Raw genomic sequence first — 24177 nt, 5'->3', positions numbered from 1 at the left:
TGTTATTGGGCAGATGATATATCTTTGCAAGCTTAACTGGGGTCATGTACCACCTATAGATCATTTTCATTATGTTCTCTTTTAAGGCACTACATGCCGTAAATTTAATGCCTGTGGTCCATAACTGTTCCCAGTCCGCAAACATAATATCATGTCCAATATCTTGTGCCCACTTAATCATAGCTGATTTCACTGTTTCGTCCTGTGTGTTCCATTTTAGCAGCAGATTATACATTCTAGACAGATTCTTAGTATTGGGTTCTAGCAGTTCAGTTTCTAATTTTGACCTCTCCTTCTGGAATCCTAGTTTCCTGTCCTGCTTAAAGGTCTCATTAATCTGGTGGTAATGTAACCAATCTCGGACTTTAGGCTTTAACTTCTCAAAACTCTTTAGTTTCAACTTTTCACCATCGTATTCTATAATTTCACAATATTTTGGCCACACTGAATCCATATTAAGTTTTTTTACCTCCTTGGCTTCCACTGGTGATAACCACCTGGGAGTTTTACTTTCCAACAGATCTTTATACCGACCCCATACATTATACAATGCTTTCCTGACAATATGGTTTTTGAAATTTTTATGAACCTTTACCTTGTCATACCATAGATATGCATGCCAACCGAAGTTGTTATCGTAACCTTCTAGATCTAAGATATCTGTATTCTCAAGAAGTAGCCATTGTTTCAACCAGCAAAAAGCTGCTGCTTCATAGTAGAGTCTGAGGTCCGGCAGGGCAAAACCCCCTCTATCCTTTGCATCAGTCAAGATCTTAAATTTTATTCTGGGTCTTTTGCCCTGCCAGACAAATTTAGATATATCTTTCTGCCACTTCTTGAAACATTCCATCTTATCCATAATTTGCAATGTCTGAAACAAAAACAACAATCTCGGCAGTACATTCATCTTGATAACAGCAATTCGGCCTAACAAGGAAAGTCTCAGCCTAGACCATATGTCAAGATCTTTCTTCACCTCCAGCCAACATTTCTCATAGTTATCTTTAAATAGGTTCACATTTTTAGATGTTAAGTTCACCCCCAGGTATTTCACCCTTTTTGCTATTTCCAACCCGGTTTCCCTTTGAAAACTATCTTTTTCCACCATAGTCAAATTTTTCTCCAGCACCTTTGTCTTATATTTATTTAGTTTGAAACCTGCTACTTGCCCAAATATTTCAATTAATTCTAAGACTCTTTTTGTGCTGGCTTCTGGTTCTTGCAATGTCAACACTAGATCGTCTGCAAATGCTCTTAACTTATAGTGTTTCGTTCCGACCTGTACTCCTTTAACCATCTGGTCCCTTCTAATCATGTTCAGCAAAACCTCCAGTACTGTTATAAACAGTAGAGGGGATATTGGGCACCCCTGTCGTGTCCCTTTCTCAATTGGAATCTCGTCCATAACCACCCCATTCACAATTAGTTTAGCTTTTTGTTCAAAGTATATTGCACCTATACCGTTTTCAAAGTTTCGGCCTACCCCCATCCCTTGAAGATTTTTCTTCATAAAGCTCCAACAAATGTTATCAAAGGCTTTCTCTGCGTCCACAAAAATCAACACCGCTTTTCTGTTTATATCAGTCTCCAACAGTTCCAAGATATCGATAATATTCCTCACATTATCTGCCATATGTCTTCCTGGGAGAAAGCCTGTTTGATCCTTATGGATCTCCTCTAGTAGAACTTTCTTAAATCTTTTTGCCAAAATATCTGCAAAAATTTTGTAATCCGTATTCAAGAGTGATATAGGGCGGTAGTTCTTAACTTGATGTTTCTCAGTTTCTGTCTTCGGTATAAGTGAGATAAATGCTTCTTTCCACGATTCGGGAGCCTTTCTCCCCTCCAAAATTTGGTTGCAAACTTCTTTCAATGGTTGTATTAACCATTCTTTCAATACTTTATAGTATCTTGCAGTCAAACCATCTGGTCCTGGTGATTTTCCCAGTTGCATGTCCTGAATGGCACGCTCTATTTCTTGCTCTGTAATTTCCTCATTTAGAATTCTTTGGTTTCTTTCAGAAATTTTTGACAATCCATATTTTTTAATAAATTCTTCTATCTCTTGTTCATTTTTTGGCCCCTGTGCATACAGCTTCTTGAAAAAACTTTGAAAGCAATTACTTATCTCATTTGGTTTGTTGATAAATTTCCCATCTACTTCGAGAGATGTCACAGTATTCAACTTTTGTCTCTTTTTCAGCTGCCACGACAGTAGCTTCCCACATTTATCTGCTGATTCAAATGTCTTTTGCCTCATTTGTCTTATTTTCCATTCTATCTCTTGATTCATCAGTTCCATGTATTGTGTTTGGTAGAGCTTTATTTCTCTTAAAATCTCATGGGACTTAGGTTTAAACCTAAGTTTCTTCTCCCCTTCTTTTATTAGGTTCCAAATTTTCTCTTTCTTCTCATTCTGTTTTTTCTTCTTTATAGAATTTTGTTGTATTAGGAAGCCACGCATTACAGCTTTACCTGCGTCCCAAATTATCCTCTTTTCAACATCCGAATTCAAATTTATCTCGAAGTAATCTTTCAGCGTCTTTTGGGCCTTTTTACAAAATGCTTCATCTCCAAATAGAGCGTCATTCATTCTCCATCTAAAGGTTCCAGCTGTTGTCAGTTTCATTTCCATCTTTACTGGATTGTGGTCGGAGCAGGTTTTTGGACAGATTTCTATTTTTTTAGTCCTTGATGCCAGATTACTGGAAATCCATATTTGATCAATTCGAGTCCATGTCATTTTTGCCTCAGAGAAAAAAGTCCCCTCCCTTTCCAGAGGGTTCCTAGTTCTCCAAATGTCAATCAGGTCCAGGGTATCAGTCAATTCAAAGAAAGTCTTTGGTAATCTCCCATCTTTAGATATTACTTGTCTTTGGGCCTTATCCATGTTTGTAGAAACAACTCCATTCATGTCGCCCATCATTATAATTTTCAGGTCCAAAAAGTCCATTAAAGTCTCATGCAACTTCTTGAAGAACTCGGCCTTCCCCTCATTAGGTGCGTAAACTCCTACAATCAAAATCTTTTCTCCTTGGATTTGAATTTCCACTGCCAGATATCTTCCTTGTTCATCTTTAAAAATCATTTTTGGTTCAAATTTCTCCTTAACATAAATCACTACTCCTCTTTTCTTAACTTTATCTGAGGAAATAAATTCCAGTCCTAATCTCCTGTTTGTTAAAAGCTTCCTGTTTATCCTGGCAATGTGGGTTTCTTGTAAGCAAATTATATCTAATTGTTCTTTCTTCAATATGTGAAACACTTGACCCCTTTTTCGGGGATGGTTCAGACCATTGCAGTTCCAACTCAGGAGTTGCAGAGACATTTTTGTTATTGGGTAGCTTTACCACCAACTGCACCAAGTTCCTGCTCCTCTTCAGTCGGCGCTGGATTCAATCCAAATGATAGATTTGCAATGTCTGGTATGTCTGTTATATCTCTCTCACCTACGTTTCCTTTCTGGAGATCCTCTAAGTTTCTGTCCAAGAATTGTTCTTTGTCCTGGTATGTTTTAATTTTAAATTTCTTCCCTTTAAAGATGAAGGACAACCCTTGTGGAAATTCCCACCTAAATGGGATGTTGTTCTTTTTAAGTAAGTCCACCAATTCTTTAAATTGTGTTCTCACCTCCAAAAAGTGCTTGGGTATGTCCTTAAAGATCTGTATTTGGGAGTTTTTAATGACCAAAGCCTTCTGGAAATGTAGATTTAGTATTTTATCTCTTTCTTCCTTTGATCTCAGAGTGATTAAACAATCTCTTGGTTTTTTGCCTTGCTTCCTGCCAATCCGGAAGGCAGTGATTATTGCAAATTCGTCCTCCTCTCCTTCTAACTCGTCGTTCCAGAACTCTTGAAATTTGTCTGTGAGGAATTCCCCAAGTTTGTCCTGTTCCTCCTCTGGTACCAGTCGTAGTTTCAAATTCTTATTTTTCCTCTCCAGCTCCAAAAGGGCCAAAGCTGCATCATGTTCTTGTACTTTCTTGACAATGGGTGCCACTTTTCCTCTAGTTTCCTCGGCAGTGCTTTTCGCGCTCTCCGCAATTTTCCGTGTCTCTGTGCTTTCTTGAATTAATCGGTTTATAGAGTCTGTATTAGATGATATTGTCGTTGTGTTGAGGTCCAATCTTGTTGTCAGTTCTGTTAGTTTCTTAGAGTTCTCTGTAGATTGCTTAGTGAGCTCTGCAGACTGCTTAGTGAGTACTTCTAGAGATTGGTTTATTCTGAGCAGAGCCTGTGTCATAGAATCCATTGATGCTGTCGTTCCTTTTTCCTGTGCAGCTGCTGCTCCTGATAAAGAACCTCTTTTTTGAGTTTGCTTTTGAGCCTGTTTTGTCTTGCTTCTTGTTGATATTTCATCCAGTGGGTTGCTCATAACTCAAGGTCGTTCTCACAGGAAAGCTGCAAGTGGAAAATCCCCCTTTGTCCACCGTAATGCAGTTAGAGTCCTCTAGAGGGAGAAATTGTATCCACACCGGTGTGCCAGGGAAACAAAGAAGCAGAGAGTCCCAAATACAAGAGTTCAACCAAAATCCTTACTTTGTAGCAATTTAAAATATCCCAATTCTTGTCCACCACCGTCCCATTAATTTGTATCAAGTAGATCTTACTTTGTAGCCACCAGTATTACTTTAACAGCTCATTTGACAGCTCAGTCTCTAGGTAACCGCTGCTCCGGCAGTCTGGCCAGAGTTATCGACTGTGGAGGGTCCCCCGTTCAAAGCTCTATCCTTCTACAGGCAAGGTTAGTTCAATTTTTCTCTCCCCCTTCTCCTGCTCCAGGGGGGGAGACCCTTTCGATGTCAGGTTTAACAAATTTTCGGAATTAAAAGAACTTTCCCTTTAAATGCAGCTCAGTCTTTTCATTGCTCCGTTAATCATGCAGCTCCGGGAGGCAGACTTCCTTATTTTTTGCCTTTCCCATTTTCAGCCAAATCTTCTTAAATTTAAAGTCCCCTTTACTTTTCAGTTCTTACTCACGGGGTTTGTAGTCAATCAGTTGTTTCAGGAAGGAATCGGCGCTCTCCGTCAATGGCGACGCGGCTTCACTCCGCAGGCTGGGTAGCGATCCTCAGCACCGCACTCACTCCCGATGCCGCTCCGGAGCCTTTAAAAAGGCTCTTTCGCGATACCGGGGGGTGCAAAGGTGCCCGCCGGATCTCCTTGTCCACAGGCTTCAGCGCCTGTGATTCTAGGGGTCCCCCGCTCGCCGTAGCGGGTCAGACCCGAACCCGCGGAGCAGTCCTGCCTCGGAGCTCGAGGCAAAGGCAGCCATTAGACGCTGGCGCCGACCGGAAGTGACTGCAACCTTACTTTCTGTTCAGGCGCTTAAATTTATACACCACCCTGATTGCAACTAGAACCTCTAAGCGGTTTACGAAAAACAAAACGGTAATGAAGTCAAAAGCAGGTGTTTTCTTTTTTTAAAAAAAGAATCAAATAGAATTAAATACAATAATTAAGCTAAACATAGATTGAAGTACACGTCAGCTTTTAGGTGTCCAGATAGGCTTGCCTGAACAAAAATGTTCTTAGCAAACACCGAAAAGGGTACAGTGAAGGAGCCTGCCTGATGTTTGACAGGCAGGGAGTTCCAATGTGCAGGTGCTGCCACACTAGGAGATAGACTTATTGCAAGTATAGGTCTAATATTGCATAGAACCTGCAACAGTGCCCATTCTGAGGAATGAAGGGGTCCAGTGGGCTTATATGGGTTAAGGTGACCCATCAAGTAAGCTGATCCTAAGACGCTATGGCCTTTATATGCTAATACTAACACCTTGAACCTGGCCCAGTAACCAATCAGCATCCAGTGCAGTTTTCTGAACAGCCAGGTGACATGCTGACAGGGTCTCATTCTCGCTCACTTTCTGCACTAATTGCCGTTTCCAGATCAAGTGCAAGGGAATCCCTACATCGCATGATGCCAATGTTGACGTCACAGGTGCCTGAACTACTGTGCTCAAGCTCTCCCCCCATACATTTCCTTTCCCCTTGTGCTTTTTGAACCTGAATCCAAACCCTTTCAATCTACGGCTGCCCAGAACGAGGCAATATGGCCATAACTGCTCCTTTGTGTATTTAGAAACATTGATTGTAACCGAACTAAACCTCACAGCAGCTTACAAAAATAATAAAATTATAGGTAAATTTTCAAATCAGATGTGGCGTCCTCTCAACTCTGAAAAGGTATAGGATCGAGAACAGGTAATTCTGTCTGCCACAAATTCGCACACTCTCTCGGAAGCCAGAGATTTCCCTTGACTATAGCAGGCCGCCTCACCTAGCTTAGGTGAAAGCAGGCACTTTTTTTAGACAGCTAAAATAGAATTCTAGCAGCATTTTATTGTTTTCAAATCACCTGTTGCAGTAAGCCAGTTCAGGTCCGCCTGTTGCCCATCCCATTTTGGCCGCCATCTTTGAGAGGTGAACGGACTTCCTGACAGCATCTTCGTATCTTTCATTCTGGCTCATGAAGTACTGGTTTTCTAGGCTGAACACCGGATCACTCTGGATCATGGCTTCTGCAGAGTACACAACGATCCTTTAAGCAGGCCGAGGCACAGGAATCACACACAGGAAAACCAAGCTGCAAATTACACTGATGTTCACCACGAGATTTACAGAAGAAAATGCAGTTCTGGCAGTGAAGCATCTATAGCAGGCTTCTTCAACCTCGGCCCTCCAGATGTTTTTGGCCTACAACTCCCATGATCCCTAGCTAGCAGGAACAGTGGTCAGGGATGATGGGAATTGTAGTCTCAAAACATCTGGAGGGCCTGAGGGTGAGGAAGCCTGATCTATAGCATTTTACAATGCAGCAGAACCCTCCAGGCCATTCACATTAGCCTAAGGTACTTCTTCACAAAATCGCTGAGTCGGGGGTGACCCAAAAGGCCATCTTAGTCCAGCCTGCTGACAACTTGTATGAAATCCACCATCATTTAATACATACAAGTAGATGGGGGACAGACTACTGCCAGCATGTTAATTCCAGCGCTTAAAAGCTTGTGCTAGCTGTTCATACATTACTGGACCAGGTTCAAGGTTCTTGCACAACCACTGTTTTAGCTTTTGCACAAACTTAATCAGGATGAATGTGCGATGAACAAGTCATTCTGGAAGAGCCTCTTTAAAATCAATCATCTCACCAGTCCAGTTTCTGAAGACTGCAAAAAATACAATTGGTTTGGCCACGCCTTTTGTTGCAAACAAAATTATCCACCTCCAAAAATTGTTTTTGAGCGCTGCGAAGGAGGATACACCAAAAGGCAAACGATGCATAGTTGGGGAAGCATTTAAAATAGTGTATCGTCAACGTTCAAAATAACACAAATACCGGTACTTATTTCCATGTGGACGACTTACCCACTGTCCTCCGCATCTGTGTCTTTTCAGCACCTCCATCCAGTATATTGGTCAGTTGTTCAACACTGAAGGAGGCCGTTTTTCTTTCAATGTCAAGGTCAGGGTTCACAATTTGTCTAGTGGAATTCTGGATGTTTTTATTTGCATTCCACGATGCCATTCTAAACGTTGGTGGAGTGCTGAAGAGACAGAGGAAATTAGTTACTGAGCATTTGCAGAAGTCTTATAATGAAGTTGGGGACGCGGGTGGCGCTGTGGGTTAAACCACAGAGCCTAGGACTTGCCGATCAGAAGGTCGGTGGTTCAAATCCCCGCGACGGGGTGAGCTCCCATTGTTCGGTCCCTGCTCCTGCCAACCTAGCAGTTTGAAAGCACATCAAAGTGCAAGTATATAAATAGGTACCGCTCCGTCAGGAAGGTAAATGGCGTTTCCGTGCGCTGCTCTGGTTCGCCAGAAGCGGCTTAGTCATGCTGGCCACATGACCCGGAAGCTGTACGCCGGTTCCCTCGGCCAGTAAAGCGAGATGAGTGCCGCAACCCCAGAGTCGTCCGCGACTGGACCTAATGGTCAGGGGTCTCTTTATCTTTAGCTTTATAATGAAGTTGTGGGGTTTAATATTTTTGTCTGCAGAACTGAAGCTGCTTTAAGACAGCCCTTGAATGTGCACTTTACTTCTGAGTAAATGTGCGCAGGATTGCGCTCTGTGAGCACATCTTTAAATCAATTGGCACCACCTTGAGAATATGCTAATTTGGGAAGAGCCTGCTCATAATTATAATCAGGGTAGGCAAACTAAGGCCTGGGGGGTCGGATCCAGCCCAATCGCCTTCTAAATCCGGCCCACGGACAGTTTGGGAATCAGCATGTTTTTACATTAGTAGAATGTGTCCTTTTATTTAAAATGCATCTCTGGGACCTCTCAATACCATCTGCTGGAGAATAACAGAACTCAAAGATCCAACAACTGGAACCAGGTGCAAAACAGTGGCGAGGACAGACAGACTTGAGGACCACAGTCCCTCTGAGCTTACGTTCAGCCCAGGAATTTGTTTTCAGAACCGGAACTGATTTTCCAGTCCTCTCACACAAAAAATTGACTCCTGGTCCCCAACCTTCATTTCATCAACCTTTTTTTTTGGGGGGGGGGAGATTTTTGCTGTTGCGGCTATTAAACAATTGGCAGTCAGAATCCTTGCTGATCTATTGCAAACCAAAGATCTGCCAGTAGATCACAATCTACTTTCTGCAAACCCTATTTTAAGCTGTTGTGAATTAATAGTTCCTGGGGGCTGGGGAGATCTGTCCTCTTTATAAAGCCAAGTGTACTTACTTTGCCTCTCACCCCCCCCCCCCCAATTCCTTGGCACGGTGCATTAAACCTCTGCTTTGTACCTAAGGACACAGGAGTTATTGCAAAACCTCAAACTTTGTGCTGATCGCAGCTGTAGATCTCACACTGTACCCTCTTGCACAACAAATTCAATGCCTGTGCTTGCACATCCCAAGGTACGTGTTTTTCCTTCTGCGCACGCCCAACATGGGTTAAACATTTTCAAAGCTGCGAATTATTATTTTGCAATAGTAAGCCTTTCCTTAAAATCGCACTTTCTATAAAGCTGATAGGGGAATTTCCCTACCTCTGATCTCAAAAGAAACGTCTCGGACAGGAACAACCCGGGCGATATCCAGCGAAGACCCTCGTGGCACCTTTAAAGTTGAACAAATTTATACTGTATAGGCATCCCTGGACTAAATCGCCCTCCATCAGATGCATGCAACGTCACCCCCAGTTGCAGGTGTGGGTTTTTGAGCGTTGCTGGGTTGTAAACAGGGAGGCAGGGAGGAAATGTAGTGCGGAAAAGTACGGGCGGTGATCACTGTGTGGCCATTCACGTTCACAATCAGAAATTAATAGAAGGGTAGAGTTGGAGGGGGGACCCTGGCGGTCATCTAGTCCAGCCCCCTGCAATGCACGCCTCTCAGCTAAAGCACCCGTGACAGCTGCTTAAAAACCTCCCGTGAAACCTCTGCTGTTCCCGACGGGCAAAGTGAACTCAGCCGGGAGAGACTACCGAGAAGTTAAAGTCCCACCGAATTGGGGTGGGGGTTTAACTCCCAGGAAAGCGAGTCCAGCTTCAATCAGGTCCCCCTCATAGCTGTCAACTTTTCTTGCGAGGAATCCTATTCGGAATAAGGGAATTTCCCTTTTAAAAAGGGAAAGGTTGACAGCTCTGGTCCCCCCCCCCCGCACACGTGGGTCGTGCAAAGTGACTTACCGCCCTTCGCAAAGGGGAATCCTCGCCAGGCTATTTCCTGATCCGAGCGGCGGCGGACGGAAAGACTTCCACTGCCGAGCGCCTCGCTAAGTTTGAATGCTCTTTTTTCCCCTTCTTTGCATATGCGCGTCTATGGTGTTTTCTCCCCCGTCTCTATCGTACTTGCTGAGCGGGCAGACGCGTGTCGCCACCGCCTTCTCCTGGCCGGAATGGCGAGCTGCTCCCGGGAACAGAGGAAGAACGCCAAGAAAGCTCTTTTTTTTTGCCTTCTCAGATCCGAGGGGTTGTCGCTGTTAACAGGATCAGAGTTCATCCTCATGTAACAGATGATGAAATCAAGGCTTTATGCTTAACTCCGTCCTCTCCTAAATGCTCTCAACCAAGCAGTGTTTATGTATAATAATAATAATAATAATAATAATAAATTTATTTATACCCCTCCCGTCTGGCTGGGCGGCTTCCAACAGAATACAGTGGTGCCTCGCAAGACGAAATTAATTCGTTCCGCAAGTCTCTTCGTCTTGCGAGTTTTTCGTCTTGCGATGCACGGTTTCCCATAGGAATGCATTGAAAATCAATTAATGCGTTCCTAGGGAAACCGCCTTCAGACCAGGTCCGGGGACAGTCTGTCCCCCGACCTCTTCTGAAGGCTGGGGGGGGGGGGCGAAAGTCTTTGCTCCCCCCGCCTGCATTCAAAAGCCCTGCGGGACAGCGGAGAAACGTGCTGCGTTTCTCCGCTCTCCCGGGAAGGCAGGCAGGGGGGAGCAAAGACTTTTGCCCCCCGCTGGCCTTCAGAAGAGGTCCAGGACCTCTTCTGAAGGCTGGCGGGGGGCAAAAGTCTTTGCTCCCCCCCCTGCCTTCAAAAGATGTCCGCCCAGAGTTCGCGGACCTCTCCGCAAGCAGCGGCAGCGCTGCCGCAGCTTGCGGAGAGTTGCTGGCATGCCGAAGCCTGGGCGCGCTGAGATCAGCGCGCCCAGGCTTCGCGGCCCCGCCCCCGGCATCGGGGCATGGTCCCGATGGCGGGCGGCGGGGGGAGGCGTTCCCGCCCGTCCACCGGCATCAGGGCATGGTCCCGATGGCGGGCGGTGGGGGGAGGCGTTCCCGCCCGTCCACCGGCATCAGGGCATGGTCCCGATGGCGGGCGGTGGGGGGAGGCGTTCCCGTCCGCCGCCCGGCATCGGGGCATGGTCCGGGGCTTTTAAATTGCCCCGGAACAGCGGAGAAGTTCCCCGCTGTCCCGGGGCTTTTTAAAATGCTGGCGGGCGACAGCGGAGGCTTCGCTCCCGCCCGCCAGCATTTTAAGATCGCCCCGGACAGCGGAGAAGTCCCCCGCTGTCCCGGGGCTTTTTAAAATGCTGGCGGGCGACAGCGGAGGCTTCACTCCCGCCCGCCAGCATTTTAAGATCGCCCCGACAGCGGAGAAGTTCCCCGCTGTCCCGGGGCTTTTTAAAATGCTGGCGGGCGACGGCGGAGGCTTCGCTCCCGCACGCCAGCATTTTAAGATCGCCCCGACAGCGGAGAAGTTCCCCGCTGTCCCGGGGCTTTTTAAAATGCTGGCGGGCGACAGCGGAGGCTTCGCTCCCGCACGCCAGCATTTTAAGATCGCCCCGACAGCGGAGAAGTTCCCCGCTGTCCCGGGGCTTTTTAAAATGCTGGCGGGCGACAGCGGAGGCTTCAATCCCGCCCGCCAGCATTTTAAGATCGCCCCGACAGCGGAGAAGTTCCCCGCTGTCCCGGGGCTTTTTAAAATGCTGGCGGGCGACAGCGGAGGCTTCGCTCCCGCACACCAGCATTTTAAGATCGCCCCGGACAGCAGAGAAGTCCCCCGCTGTCCCGGGGCTTTTTAAAATGCTGGCGGGCGACAGCGGAGGCTTCGCTCCCGCACGCCAGCATTTTAAGATCGCCCCGGACAGCAGAGAAGTCCCCCGCTGTCCCGGGGCTTTTTAAAATGCTGGCGGGCGACAGCGGAGGCTTCGCTCCCGCCCGCCAGCATTTTAAGATCGCCCCGACAGCGGAGAAGTTCCCCGCTGTCCCGGGGCTTTTTAAAATGCTGGCGGGCAACAGCGGAGGCTTCGATCCCGCCCGCCAGCATTTTAAGATCACCCCGGACAGCGGAGAAGTCCCCCGCTGTCCCGGGGCTTTTTAAAATGCTGGCGGGCGACAGCGGAGGCGCTTCCCCGCTGTCCCGGAGATTTCCCTATGGGCTTTCGTCTTGCGAAGGAAGCCCATAGGGAACTTCGTCTTGCGAAGCGCCTCCAAAACGGAAAACCCTTTCGTCTAGCGGGTTTTCCGTCTTGCGAGGCGTTCGTCTTGCGGGGTACCACTGTATTAAAATACAATAGTCTGTCAAACATTAAAAGCTTCCCTAAACAGGGCTGCCTTCAGATGTCTTCTAAAAGTCTGGTAGTTGTTTTCCTTGACATCTGGTGGGAGGGCGTTCCACAGGGCGGGTGCCACTACCGAGAAGGCCCTCTGCCTGGTTCCCTGTAACTTGGCTTCTTGCGGTAAGGGAACCGCCAGAAGGTCCTCGGCACTGGCTATGGCTTAGGGCCTCACTCTCTTGGGGTCCTCCCAAAAAATTAAAGGGAAAAACCTGGATGTACATTTCTAAAATATAAGATAAAAAACAAATAAAATAAAACCTACATACAGCAACCGTGTTTTGTGTTGTGTAGGCTTCTATGATGTAAGTCATGGGCCCCGCCTGCTAGCCTGCTCCCTAAAATATCACTAGTTTGCTCATTTCTATATATAGGGTGGAACGCGGGTGGAGCTGTGGGTAAAAGCCTCAGCGCCTAGGGCTTGCCGATCGAAAGGTCGCGGTTCGAATCCCCGTGGCGGGGTGCGCTCCCATTGTTCGGTCCCAGCGCCTGCCAACCTAGCAGTTCGAAAGCACATCCAAGTGCAAGTAGATAAATAGGGACCGCTTACTAGCGGGAAGGTAAACGGCGTTTCTGTGTGCGGCTCTGGCTCGCCAGATGCAGCTTGTCACGCTGGCCACGTGACCCGGAAGTGTCTGCGGACAGCGCTGGCCCCTGGCCTCTTAAGTGAGATGGGTGCACAACCCTAGAGTCTGTCAAGACTGGCCCGTACGGGCAGGGGTACCTTTACCTTTACCTATATATAGGGTGCCTATATTCTGCATGGACTGGTTGCATGGCAACATGTGCAAATGGTTTTAGATACCTATTAGGTCCATAAATTACCATGTAGCATATATTCAGCGACAATTTGTTGTTGACAAAGGACGGCTGGACATACAAAGGGCCACATTACCTTCAGTAGCTTAGGGCCTCATCAAACCTAAATCCGGCTCTGGCTCTCACCCAAGGGCCAAGTGTTGAGATGCCTGGACTAGATGATCCTCGAGGGACCCTTCCAAATCTACAATTCTATAATTTTTTTAAATATTAAGAATACAGATAATAATACAGCCACTCTGGGCGGCTCCCAACAGAATATTAAAAATACGAAAAAACATCAAACATTAAGAACTTTCATCACCTCCACTATTATTATTATTATTATTATTATTATTATTATTATTATTATTAATTCACACCTCACCTTTCCACTGCAAAAGTGGTGCTCAGGGCAGCTTGCAGCAGTTTTTAAAAAAACAAAACAAAACTTTTCCCTATATGGGAATGAGCACCACCAGAGCGACTCACAAGACGCAGAAGGTAATATAAGGACTTGCAGAGAAAGGCACATTTGATGAAATTCGTGGTTTCCATTTATTTCATATATAAAAAGAGGCAAAAGGATCCTCGTTGCACCTGATGCACAAGAAGGTTTCTGGAGAGGATTTGTGAATTTGTGATATGCTTATGCACGATCATGGATGCATTATTGCACCAAATTAAGCCGTACCATTGTCGTTGTAATACTGCAGACTGGACTCTAATTCTGTTTTCCTGTTAAACCCCTTTTTACTGAAAAACCAATACTGGGGGAAAACACATTTTTTAAAAAAATTAAAAATTACGCGTTGCTGAAGGGTTTCTTTTTAAATCCGCCTGCTGTTCGATTCATCCATATGTCTTTTAAAAAAATGGTTTTTATTGGGTTTGTGTGTGTGTTTGGATTCATCCGTTCTCTGCTCACTTCAAAAGACGAGAGGGTGATGTTCCTTGGGGCTTTAAGTTGCACTGGGAATACAATAAGGCATCAACAGTGCTTCAAAACATATACCTCAGCAGCTGCAGTGTGTGAAATTGCGCCTAGGCTATTGTCCTTGGGGGAAAGACTATATAGCTCAGTGGTAAATCACATGCTTTTCACAGAACTGCCCCCCCCCCCCATCAATTCCTGGCTTCTTCGAGTTGGGCTGGAAACAGATTGGCCAGATTTTTCTTTTAAAAGGGCCAGGGATCTTTCACCTAATAGGTGCAGAATAGGAGTGGGGAACCCTTTTCATCCCGAGGGCCTCATTCATATGTAGGTAATGTCTGGAGGGTCATATGAGCAGGGCCAGAATCAAAATATTTCCTTCAAAGGCTGGACAAGGTTACATTTAAGATCCCTTCCAACTGTAGGATTGCTCAACATGAGGAGCAGGTAAACTATTTGGACTGTTCTGCAATACTAAAAAAGCCAATGCAATTCTGGGCTGCATCAATAGGAGTATAGCATCTAGATCAAGGGAAGTAATAGTGCCCCTGTATTCTGCTCTGGTCAGACCTCACTTGGAGTACTGTGTCCAGTTCTGGGCACCACAGTTCAAGAAGGACACTGACAAACTGGAACGTGTCCAGAGGAGGGCAACCAAAATGGTCAAAGGCCTGGAAACGATGCCTTATGAGGAACGGCTAAGGGAGCTGGGCATGTTTAGCCTGGAGAAGAGGAGGTTAAGGGGTGATATGATAGCCATGTTCAAATATATAGAAGGATGTCATATAGAGGAGGGAGAAAGGTTGTTTTCTGCTGCTCCAGAGAAGCGGACACGGAGCAATGGATCCAAACTACAAGAAAGAAGATTCCACCTAAACATTAGGAAGAACTTCCTGACAGTAAGAGCTGTTCGACAGTGGAATTTGCTGCCAAGGAGTGTGGTGGAGTCTCCTTCTTTGGAGGTCTTTAAGCAGAGGCTTGACAACCATATGTCAGGATTGCTCTGATGGTGTTTCCTGCTTGGCAGGGGGTTGGACTCGATGGCCCTTGTGGCCTATTCCAACTCTATGATTCTATGATTCTATGCATCCCATCAGAATCTTGGAAGAACTAGGCCTTCAAGGATTATACAATGGGCACCAGGCAAATATGCTTGCGGAGGGCATTCTGCAATAAGAGAAAGCCCTGTTCTCTAGTGGCCTCCCATTTCATATCTGAAATGAGGCCTTCACTGATGATGATGATAATAATAATTGTAATAATTTTATTATTTATACCCCGTCCATCTGGCTAGGTTTCCCCAGCCTCTCTGGGTGGCTCCCAACAGACCACTAAGAACAGAATAAAACTTCAAACATTAAAAACTTCCCTAAACAGGGCTGCCTTCAGATGTCTTCAAAAAGTCAGATAGTTGTTTATTTCCTTGACATTTGATGGGAGGGCTTCCCCAGGGCGGGTGCCACCAATGAGGAGGCCCTCTGCCTGGTTCCCTGTAACCTCACTTCTTGCAGGTGTTGTAAACAAAAATTGCCCTTTTTCCTTATGGGGTATCTAAGAGGCCATATAGAGTCCTTACATAGGTTTCCTATTGGTAGGAGAAAATAGCAGAGGCCAACCAGAGAATATTGAGAAGCAAAGCAGCAAGAAAGCTTGATCTTTATTGATCTGTTGCAACAGGGTGCTCCCCTCACCCGCAGGAGAGGAGGAGGAACCCAGAACAATGGCGTGCAAGGCCTTATAAAGACTTTTGAAATTGCCACCCTGTAGATCAAGACCACCCCCAGAAACATCATACATACATCACAGAAGGGGTGTAACCTAAGACCACCCCTCAGATACATCACACCTACATCACAGAAAAGGCGGTCTAAAACAGAAATTTGAATGCTGTTTTTCTCCTGTCATTGTTTATCTCCTGTCTGGCAGGTTACTTGATTGGATTGCCTTGGGAGCCTGGTCAGTCTTTTGTAATGATAATTACTTTGTTCCTGGGCCAGGTCACAGGCTCACACCCTATTCATATCTTAAATGTGCCCTTAGGACAGGATTGGTGAGGAAAGAGACAATGGGGAGATGTCCCACTTTGACCTTGCAGAGAAAGCATTTGCTCAGGTTAGGAATCAAAATGGTTCCAGGTCGGTCTTCCTGTGCTGATCTATGTACGTGCTTGGTTGGTACGTTTATCAACATTACCATCTATCTAAGACCTCAAAATTCCTATCACACAGGGAGGGAACCGCCAGAAGCCCCTCGGAGCTGGACCTCAGTGTCTGGGCTGAACGATCAGCATATGCCTGGGATCAGATGGGAATTGCTTATGAGACCAGGGAGAAGAGTTGGTGCAAGAAGACTGGAAGAAATTTAAAGACTATTTGAATTAATGAATGCTAAAATGATGTTGGATTGAAAATAAGTGGTAATGGTATTAAGATTAACAAGAATATGCAAATATGGATTGATAATGAATGAAAATATACAGTTATAATAGGTTAAGATATAGAGTAAAGATGGTTGAAAGAGGGTAAGGATTTGCTGAAATGTCTTTGTGAATGGGAATACAAAAAGGGGAGGTGAGAGGAGGTCAAGGAAACAAGTAAATGAGTCCAAAGATATTGAAAAATGGATATTTTTTCTTTTTAAATTTCTTTTTCAACTGCCTTGTTTTTTTTTTTGCATTTTGTACCCAGTTAGTTTGTTAACTGTTGTTATAATTTTAGTTTGTTAATTGTTGTTATAATTTTCTCTACTTTGTATACTTATGTTTTCTATTTTGTAAAATTTGAATAAATATCTTTTTAAAAAAACAAACAGATGGGAATTGCTTATGCAATCCCCACCATTGCACCCCCATGTTAGGAAAAAGATTGCTGAATTTTTTGCCTGTCGTGCAGTTGTTCCAGAGACCCAGCTCAGGGAGAGAGCGGGTTAAAGAAAGTTAATAACAGTTTTGGACTTTGGGCATGTGGCTGCTTTATCAGCCCTGAAACTGGAACAGCAGCATTGTGCTGAAGTTCCTTAACAGCGTGGAGGTTTATTGCTGGGTAGCTCAGTCAGAAGAGCATGAGGAACTTAAGGGTCGTGGGTTCAAGCATTGCAGGGGGTTGGACTAGATGACCCTTGGAGTCCCTTCCAACCCTACAACTCTCTGTTTCAGTTTCACATTGATATACCTGCCACATTTTCTTCTCAAGGAGCTCAAAGTGGCGTACATGGCTCTCCTGCTCCCCATTTCATCCTCGCAACAACCGGGTGAGGTAGATTAGGCTGAGAGAGGTATGTATGGCCCAACATCACCCGGTGATCTTCATAGCTGTGTTGGGATTCGAACCCGGGTTTCCCAACACTCTAATCATTACACCACACTGGCTGACAAAGGAAGGCCGACAAATTCCTGCTAGTTTCCCTAAGACCGGTTTATACAAATTTGATGGCTCTTCAGCGACATCCACTTTCGCAAGGCCTTCATTTCCCCTTAGGCACAGTTTCAACACAAAGGGAAGGGGAACATTACTCCTTTCTTGAGACAATTTTTTTCTACACGGGTAATCTAACCCGCTTCATAAGAAGGCAAAGGATTGATCCTGTTTTATAACTGGATTTGGATGAAGGCAAGTGGAAACAAATGCCCTTTAATTATCAGGCTCAGCAAGGACAGAAAGCGTGGTTAATAGCTTCTGAACTCATAGCACCATAACTTTCACCTGTTAAAAACCTGCTATAAAATCTTTATGAACCAGCTTAAATGGAGGTTGCTTCTGGGGAAGTGGTTTCCAAACTCGCCCCCCGGACCACTTGAAGATCGCTAGACCACTTAGCGATTCTTCTGCCTCTTGTAGCCACTATAATGCACTGTGCTAGTTGCCGCGTGTTTTTTAATGGCATTTTTATTGCTTCTTTTATTATATCTTGCATTTCATTGTAGAATTCAAATTGCAATACAATGTAAGAAATAAAAGGAGCAATAAAAACACAGTTAAAAACCAAAACACATATTTAATGTGATGGATGTGCCATCTCCTGCCTTTAACCGCAAATCCAGAAACATGCCGCACACCACCTAAATGAAGTCCACTGGCCAATAATCAATAATCAGCACCTGTGGATTTTCTTGGGTGTGTGTTGTGCTGGGGATAGATACTGGGTTAGATGCAGACGTGGACTGTATTTTTAAAACACCGTGATGCCGTACTACTTTAATATCCTTCTCCTCCTCCACCATCAACACCTTAATGCTGAGATTAAGGTAAATCCTTTATTGCGTTTCCTGCAAGGATTGTCCAGGTGTTTCTCAGATTAGGCTGAAGACATTCCATCTCTCCACCCTCTTAAAGTGGTTGCAGGAATTGCAGTTTCCCAAGCAAAATGACAGTTCACTTCTGAGTTATGCAGGCCAAATGTATTGGGGCATGCGTAGCAACGCTCAACTTCCCCGGCCATTGGCCATGCTTGCTGGAGCAGGTGGGAGGTGTGGTTCACCAACATCTGGAGGGCCAAAGGTTCCCCATACCTGGACCGGGGATGAATTTACATGCGTATTTTGGAGCAAGGGTGGGAAACCTGCCACCCTTGGGATACTGATGGACTACAATGCCCATCATCCATGCTCACTGGCCACACTGGCAATAGGACAGTAGTCTGACAACATACCGTATTTTTTGCTCTATAAGACTCACTTTTTCCCTCCTAAAAAGTAAGGGGAAATGTGTGCGTCTTATGGAGCGAATGCAGGCTGCGCAGCTATCCCAGAAGCCAGAACAGCAAGAGGGATTGCTGCTTTCACTGCGCAGCAATCCCTCTTGCAGTTCTGGCTTCTGAGATTCAGAATATTTTTTTCTTGTTTTCCTCCTCCAAAAACTCTGGTGCGTCTTATAGAGCGAATATACAGTATGTAGGCCCGCAGGTTTCTCAACCCTGAGTTAGAGTAAACTTTGCACTACTTCTTCTGAGAATATTGTATAAAAGCACCCCCCAGTGGTGAAATTATGTTTCTGAGCCTGCAGTAGGTGGATATTGGATGTAAGTTAACATATTTATTAGTATATTCTGTGCCATTTTTGAGCATGGTGCTTTGCAGTGTGCTAGAGGAGCAGAGGGTAAATGACTGGGTTGAGTTAATTAAAAAAGATTTGATTGGGGGGGGGCAGAGTGCACCCTAACCCTTTGGGAATCTTTGTTTCTCTTTTTTGATATTATTCTCTATGGCATGGGTCATAAACCACTTTGAGGTGTTTGTTTTACAATCAAGCAGTGTATAAATTTTAGGTAAAGGTAAAGGGACCCCTGACCATTAGGTCCAGTCGTGGCCGACTCTGGGGTTGCGGCGCTCATCTCACTTTATTGGCCCAGGGAGCCGGCGTACAGCTTCCAGGTCATGTGGCCAACATGACTAAGCCGCTTCTGGCGAACCAGAGCAGCGTACGGAAACGCCTTTTACCTTCCCGCTGGAGCAGTACTTATTTATCTACTTGCACTTTGACGTGCTTTTGAACTGCTAGGCTGGCAGGAGCTGGGACTGAGCAACGAGAGCTCACCCCGTCGCGGGGATTCGAACTGCCGACCTTCTGATCGGCAAGCCCTAGGCTCAGTGGTTTAACCCACAGCGCCACCTGGAAACAATAAAACAACAAATAGGGGAGCAGCTGTCTTGTATTGTTGTCTATGACAGATTTCCAAATGTGGATGTAGGTCCAAAGAAAAAGGGTATTTTTGGGTCAAGTCAAGAAGTTAGGACAGGGAGGTTAAGAGAGCTGGGAATTGTGTGCATGTGTGAACTGGTGGCCGGGTGGGAAGTTATAGTTCATTGAGATTAGTGCAGCGAATTTATATATATAAAGTTACTCAGTCCCTTTGAGTTAATGGGATCTGCTTGTCAAATAAATGAAACATCCTAGTGCCATTGTAAAGTTGAGGGGGTGGTAGGAGCAAACTGACAACTGAAGCAAGGCTGAGGTAATTTTGAGGGCTGAGGCGGTCAGGCTGCCAGACAGAGAAATCACTGATGAAGGAGGGGAAGTATATTGCAATATTGCAATATTGCGCAGGCTTAACTTAGAAGTAAGCCTTTCAGAAGGAAGGGAGTCATGTCTGAACATATGCATATGTGTGTGTGTCTGTTTCTCAGACTCATTCAACAGGGTGGAAATGCTGGAGGGCTATTTTATCCCTACTGCACCAGAGCTAGCCTGAACACCAGCTAGTGGCACATGTGTAAATAGAAGGTGGGAGAATCTGGTGGGGTGTTTTTTTTAGCCAATCCAGACAGAGAGAGAGAGCAGGAAATCCTGACAAGGGGAATACTTTTGTCCATTACAGTGGTGCCCCGCAAGACGAATGCCTCGCAAGACGAAAAACTCGCTAGACGAAAGGGTTTTCCGTTTTTTGAGTCGTTCCGCAAGACGAATTTCCCTATGGGCTTGCTTCGCAAGACGAAACGTCTTGCAAGTTCTTGCGAGTTTGTTTCCTTTTTCTTAAAGCCGCTAAGCCGTTAATAGCCGCTAAGCCGCTAATAGCCGCTAAGCCGCTAATAGCCGTGCTTCACAAGACGAAAAAACCTCAAGACGAAGAGACTCGCGGAACGGATTAATTTCGCCTTGCGAGGCACCACTGTATTGATCCTGGCTCCTACCTTTGGAAGATGGCTCCCAGTTCCGGACCAGATTTGTCTATGCCTGTAAATTATATATAATGGGATTTAAATTCCTCCCCCCTTAGAAAATGATAGGTTATGTCTGGCAGCATCATAGCTGTCAACTTACAGATTTGAAAATAAGGGACCAGCAGCCTCAAAATTAAGGGATCAGCAGCCAAAATAAGGGGTTTTAGACAACCAGCTGAAATGGGAAGTTAAAAGGGACCAGATAATTTTGGAGAGCAGCGCCGGTTTTTAGCCCTTCGTTTCCAGAGATTGCTGCTCAAGACACCAGCTGATGAAACACTGCAATTAAATAACTACAAGCAGCAACCACTTTTCACACAAAACGAAGTCCAAGCTATGAAGATGCTGCTGCAGTTCTGTATCTTTTCTCTCGTGCTCCACCTGCAGCTCTCAGTTCCATCAGGCAGGGCGGGAGGAAGGGGGGGGGAATAGCGCCCGAAGTAAACCCGTAGATCAGACCATCTATGCTAGTCTACCACTACAAATCTATGGGATTTGCGGTCCCTCCGCTTTCTCCCTCTATGGTTAGCCCTAGTGCCTACACCTCCACCTTCTCTCTTTCTCTCTGCTTTCTCTATGGTTGCCCTCGCTCTCCTCTCAAGGCTCCTCAAAAATTCACAGACCATGCCAGGCCACCCATCTCATTTGGGTCCTTCGGCGGCACAGCCGCAGTACAGCCTAGCAGGAGCGGCGGCGGGCAGAGGGGAGGCCCCAGGCAGAGACGCTCAGTTCGGCGACCACAAGGAGGATGGCGGCAGAAGGGTCTGAGGCTCCCACCAGTCCCGGTGGGGAGGGGCTCCTGGGGGCCGAGGCTGGTGAGAGGAGGCTGGAGGGGGGCGGGCCGGGCAGCCAAGCAACACAGTTGGAGCCTCCCTCCTCTCTGGCCGGCAGGGAGGGAGGGAGGGGAGCTGCTTCCTTTGAAACCCGGGAAATTTAAGGGACATCATCAATAAGGGACAGCAGCAGAACACGGCGCTGGGATAAGGGAGTTTCCCGCCAAATAAGGGACAGTTGACAGCGTTGCCCTTGGGTCCCCATCGTAAAACCCGTCTCCATAGCAACAGTCCCGTTTCCATAGCGACGGCCCCTGCCTCTCAGGGATCAGGCTGGATGGGACTCCGTAAAAAAACCCGTTCCCTGAGTGATGGTCCTGAGCTCGCAAGGGTCAGGATGGTTGAGCTGTGTAGGCCCAGTGCACAAACCGTTTCCATAGCGACAGTCCCATTTCCACAGCAACAATTCCTGTCTCGCAGGGGTCCGGCTAGGTGACCCTCGGGACTACATCACAAAACCCGTTCCCTGAGTGATGGTCCTGAGCTCGCAAGGGTGAGGCTCGGAGACCCTTGGGTCCCTGCTCCGTTTCCATAGCGACAGCCCCATTCCCATGGCAACGGTTCTTGCCTCCCAGGGGTTAGGCTGGGTGACCCTCGGGACTCTGTCACAAAATCCTTTCCCTGAGTGATGGTCCCGAGCTCCCAAGGGTCAGGATTGGAGACCCTTGGGCATAGCTGTAAACTTACAGATTTGAAAATAAGGGACCAGCAGCCTTGAAAATAAGGGATCAGCAGCCAAAATAAGGGATTTTAGACAACCAGCTGAAATGCGAAGTTAAAAGGGACCAGATAATTTTGGAGAGCAGCGCCGGTTTTTAGCTCTTCGTTTCCAGAGGTTGCTGCTCAAGACACCAGCTGATGAAACACTGCAATTAAATAATATCTTTTCTCTCGTGCTCCATCTGCATCTCTCAGTTCCATCAGGCGGGGCGGGAGGAAGGGGGGGGGGAAATAGCGCCCGAAGTAAACCCGTAGATCAGACCATCTATGCTAGTCTACCACTACAAATCTATGGGAGAAGCGCTTGCGGACCTTCCTCCGCTTCCCCTCTCTATGATTATCCCTTGGAACACCTGCCCGCGCCTCCGCCTCCTCCTCCTCTTTCTGGTTGCCCTCGCTCTCCTCTCAAGGCTCCTCAGCAATTCACAGGCTGCGCCAGGCTGCCCATCTCATCTGGGTCCTTCGGTGGTGCAGCCGCAGTACAGCCTAGTGGGAGCGGCGGCGGGCAGAGGGGAGGCCCCAGGCAGAGATGCTCAGTTTGGCGGCTGCAAGGACAATGGTGGCGGAAGGGCCTGAGGCTCCCGCCAGTCCTGGTGGGGAGGGGCTCCTGGGGGCCGAGGCTGGTGAGAGGAGGCCAGAGGGGGGCAGGCTGGGCAGGCAAGCAACACAGTTGGAGCCTCCCTCCTCCCTGGCCGGCAGGGAGGGAGGGAGGGGAGCTGCTTCCTTTGAAACCCGGGAAATTTAAGGGACATCATCAATAAGTGACATGGTGCTGGGATAAGGGAGTTTCCCACCAAATAAAGGACGGTTGACAGCTATGGGCAGCATCGACCCCACGATGTGGGAATCCCTTGCAGACGACCGCAGTGCCTGGAGCCAGCCAGCCAGGACGTTTATCTGCAGCGGTGACCAAGGGAGGAATGACTTCTGGGAGGAGTGCACAGAGAAGAAATGCCATGCTGCATCTGCAGTAGCACAACCAGACGCCTTCATCTGCCCCAGCTGCAACAAAACATGTCTCTTCCTTATTGATCTTTATAACCACAGCAGACGTTGCAACCTTTCAATGGTTCAACTCACCCCTCCATTGTCTCCCGAGACAGATGGATGCAAACCAATGTGTTCAGTGGTTTAAACATTTTTGTCAGGCTCAGTCTAGACCAAAGCCTTGTGCAACTTCAAGCTGAAGCGCTGCGAATGTAACTATACTTGTATTAACTGTTATGTACTGAAGTTCTCACCCTGGGCCAGCAGGGGGATACTGTAGATAGTTTTCACTCAGGTCCACATATGCAAATAAGGGATTGAAAGTGACGTTCAGTGATTGGATAGTTACAGAAAGTGGTTGCTGTTGCGTTGTAGTGGAGCTCTGTATAAGCAGGCTGGCTGAACCCTTCAGTTCAGTTCTGTTCTGCCCTGTGAATAAACACAGTTTGAAGAATAGCTGTGTCATCTGATATGTTCACCCACAAGTTAACATTAACTGCAGGTGCACTTGCTATAGCCAAACACTAGAAGACAGCAGACCCAAAGCAGTTCTGGCAGCAGCGACACTAGAACTTGTCCTTGGTGCAAGAGTGCAAAACAAACCATGATCCTGGGTTTGGATGCTGTGCTAAGCTAGCTCCCTTGTGGTTCATCTACCTGCTCAGGTGAAGGTGGGTTGAAGTGGGAGGGCTTGGGCTGTGGGCATCGATATGTAACTCGTACACAGGGCAGGCTTGCCTGGGGATGTCAAAACCTCTTTGCTCCAGGGCAGGATTTGCTTTTGTCTTCTTTGCCAACACAAAGTGTTCTAAGGATAATTGGCATCCTTGCCAAATGGCTATTATGAAATGAGGCCGGATTGAGCAAGGATCGCCAACGCTCTCAGGTGTTCATGGGACCCCATTAATTACCGTATTTTTCGCTCTATAGGATGCACCAGACCACAAGACGCACCTAGTTTTTGGAGGAGGAAAACAAGAAAAAAAAAATTCTGAATCTCAGAAGCCAGAACAGCAAGAGGGATCGCTGCACAGTCAAAGCAGCAATCCCTCTCGCTGTTCTGGCTTCTGTGATAGCTGCGCAGCCTGCATTCGCTCCATAAGGAGGGAAAAAGTGAGTCTTATAGAGCAAAAAATACGGTATCTCAGCCACAGGGGGAATATTGTGAACAACGAACGGGTGAGACACATCAAAGGATTTGCCCTCCCAAAATTAATAATGGGGA

At 46.6% G+C, this 24177-nt stretch overlaps 1 protein-coding gene across 2 annotated transcripts in view; it reads right to left on the bottom strand.

Annotated features, from left to right (window-relative positions):
- Nucleotides 1–9858, bottom strand: part of ACOX2 (acyl-CoA oxidase 2) — a 33621-nt gene extending 23763 nt beyond the window's left edge. The window contains exons 1-4 of one of the 2 annotated variants that reach the window (XM_028719591.2): nt 9645–9858; nt 9006–9075; nt 7368–7546; nt 6361–6523 (exon numbers count right to left, since the gene is read on the bottom strand). In XM_028719591.2, the coding sequence (XP_028575424.2) occupies nt 6361–6523; nt 7368–7527 (323 nt within the window). In that variant the 5' untranslated portion in view covers nt 7528–7546; nt 9006–9075; nt 9645–9858. The remainder of the gene's footprint in view (nt 1–6360; nt 6524–7367; nt 7547–9005; nt 9076–9644) is intronic. The other variant, XM_028719592.2, reaches the window with a different exon arrangement.
- Between the last annotated feature and the right edge of the window lie 14319 nt (nt 9859–24177).

This window comes from Podarcis muralis, chromosome 2 (assembly GCF_964188315.1).
Source record: "Podarcis muralis chromosome 2, rPodMur119.hap1.1, whole genome shotgun sequence".
Taxonomy (NCBI): Eukaryota; Metazoa; Chordata; class Lepidosauria; order Squamata; family Lacertidae; genus Podarcis; species Podarcis muralis.
This window is presented reverse-complemented; position numbering and strand designations above follow the sequence as displayed.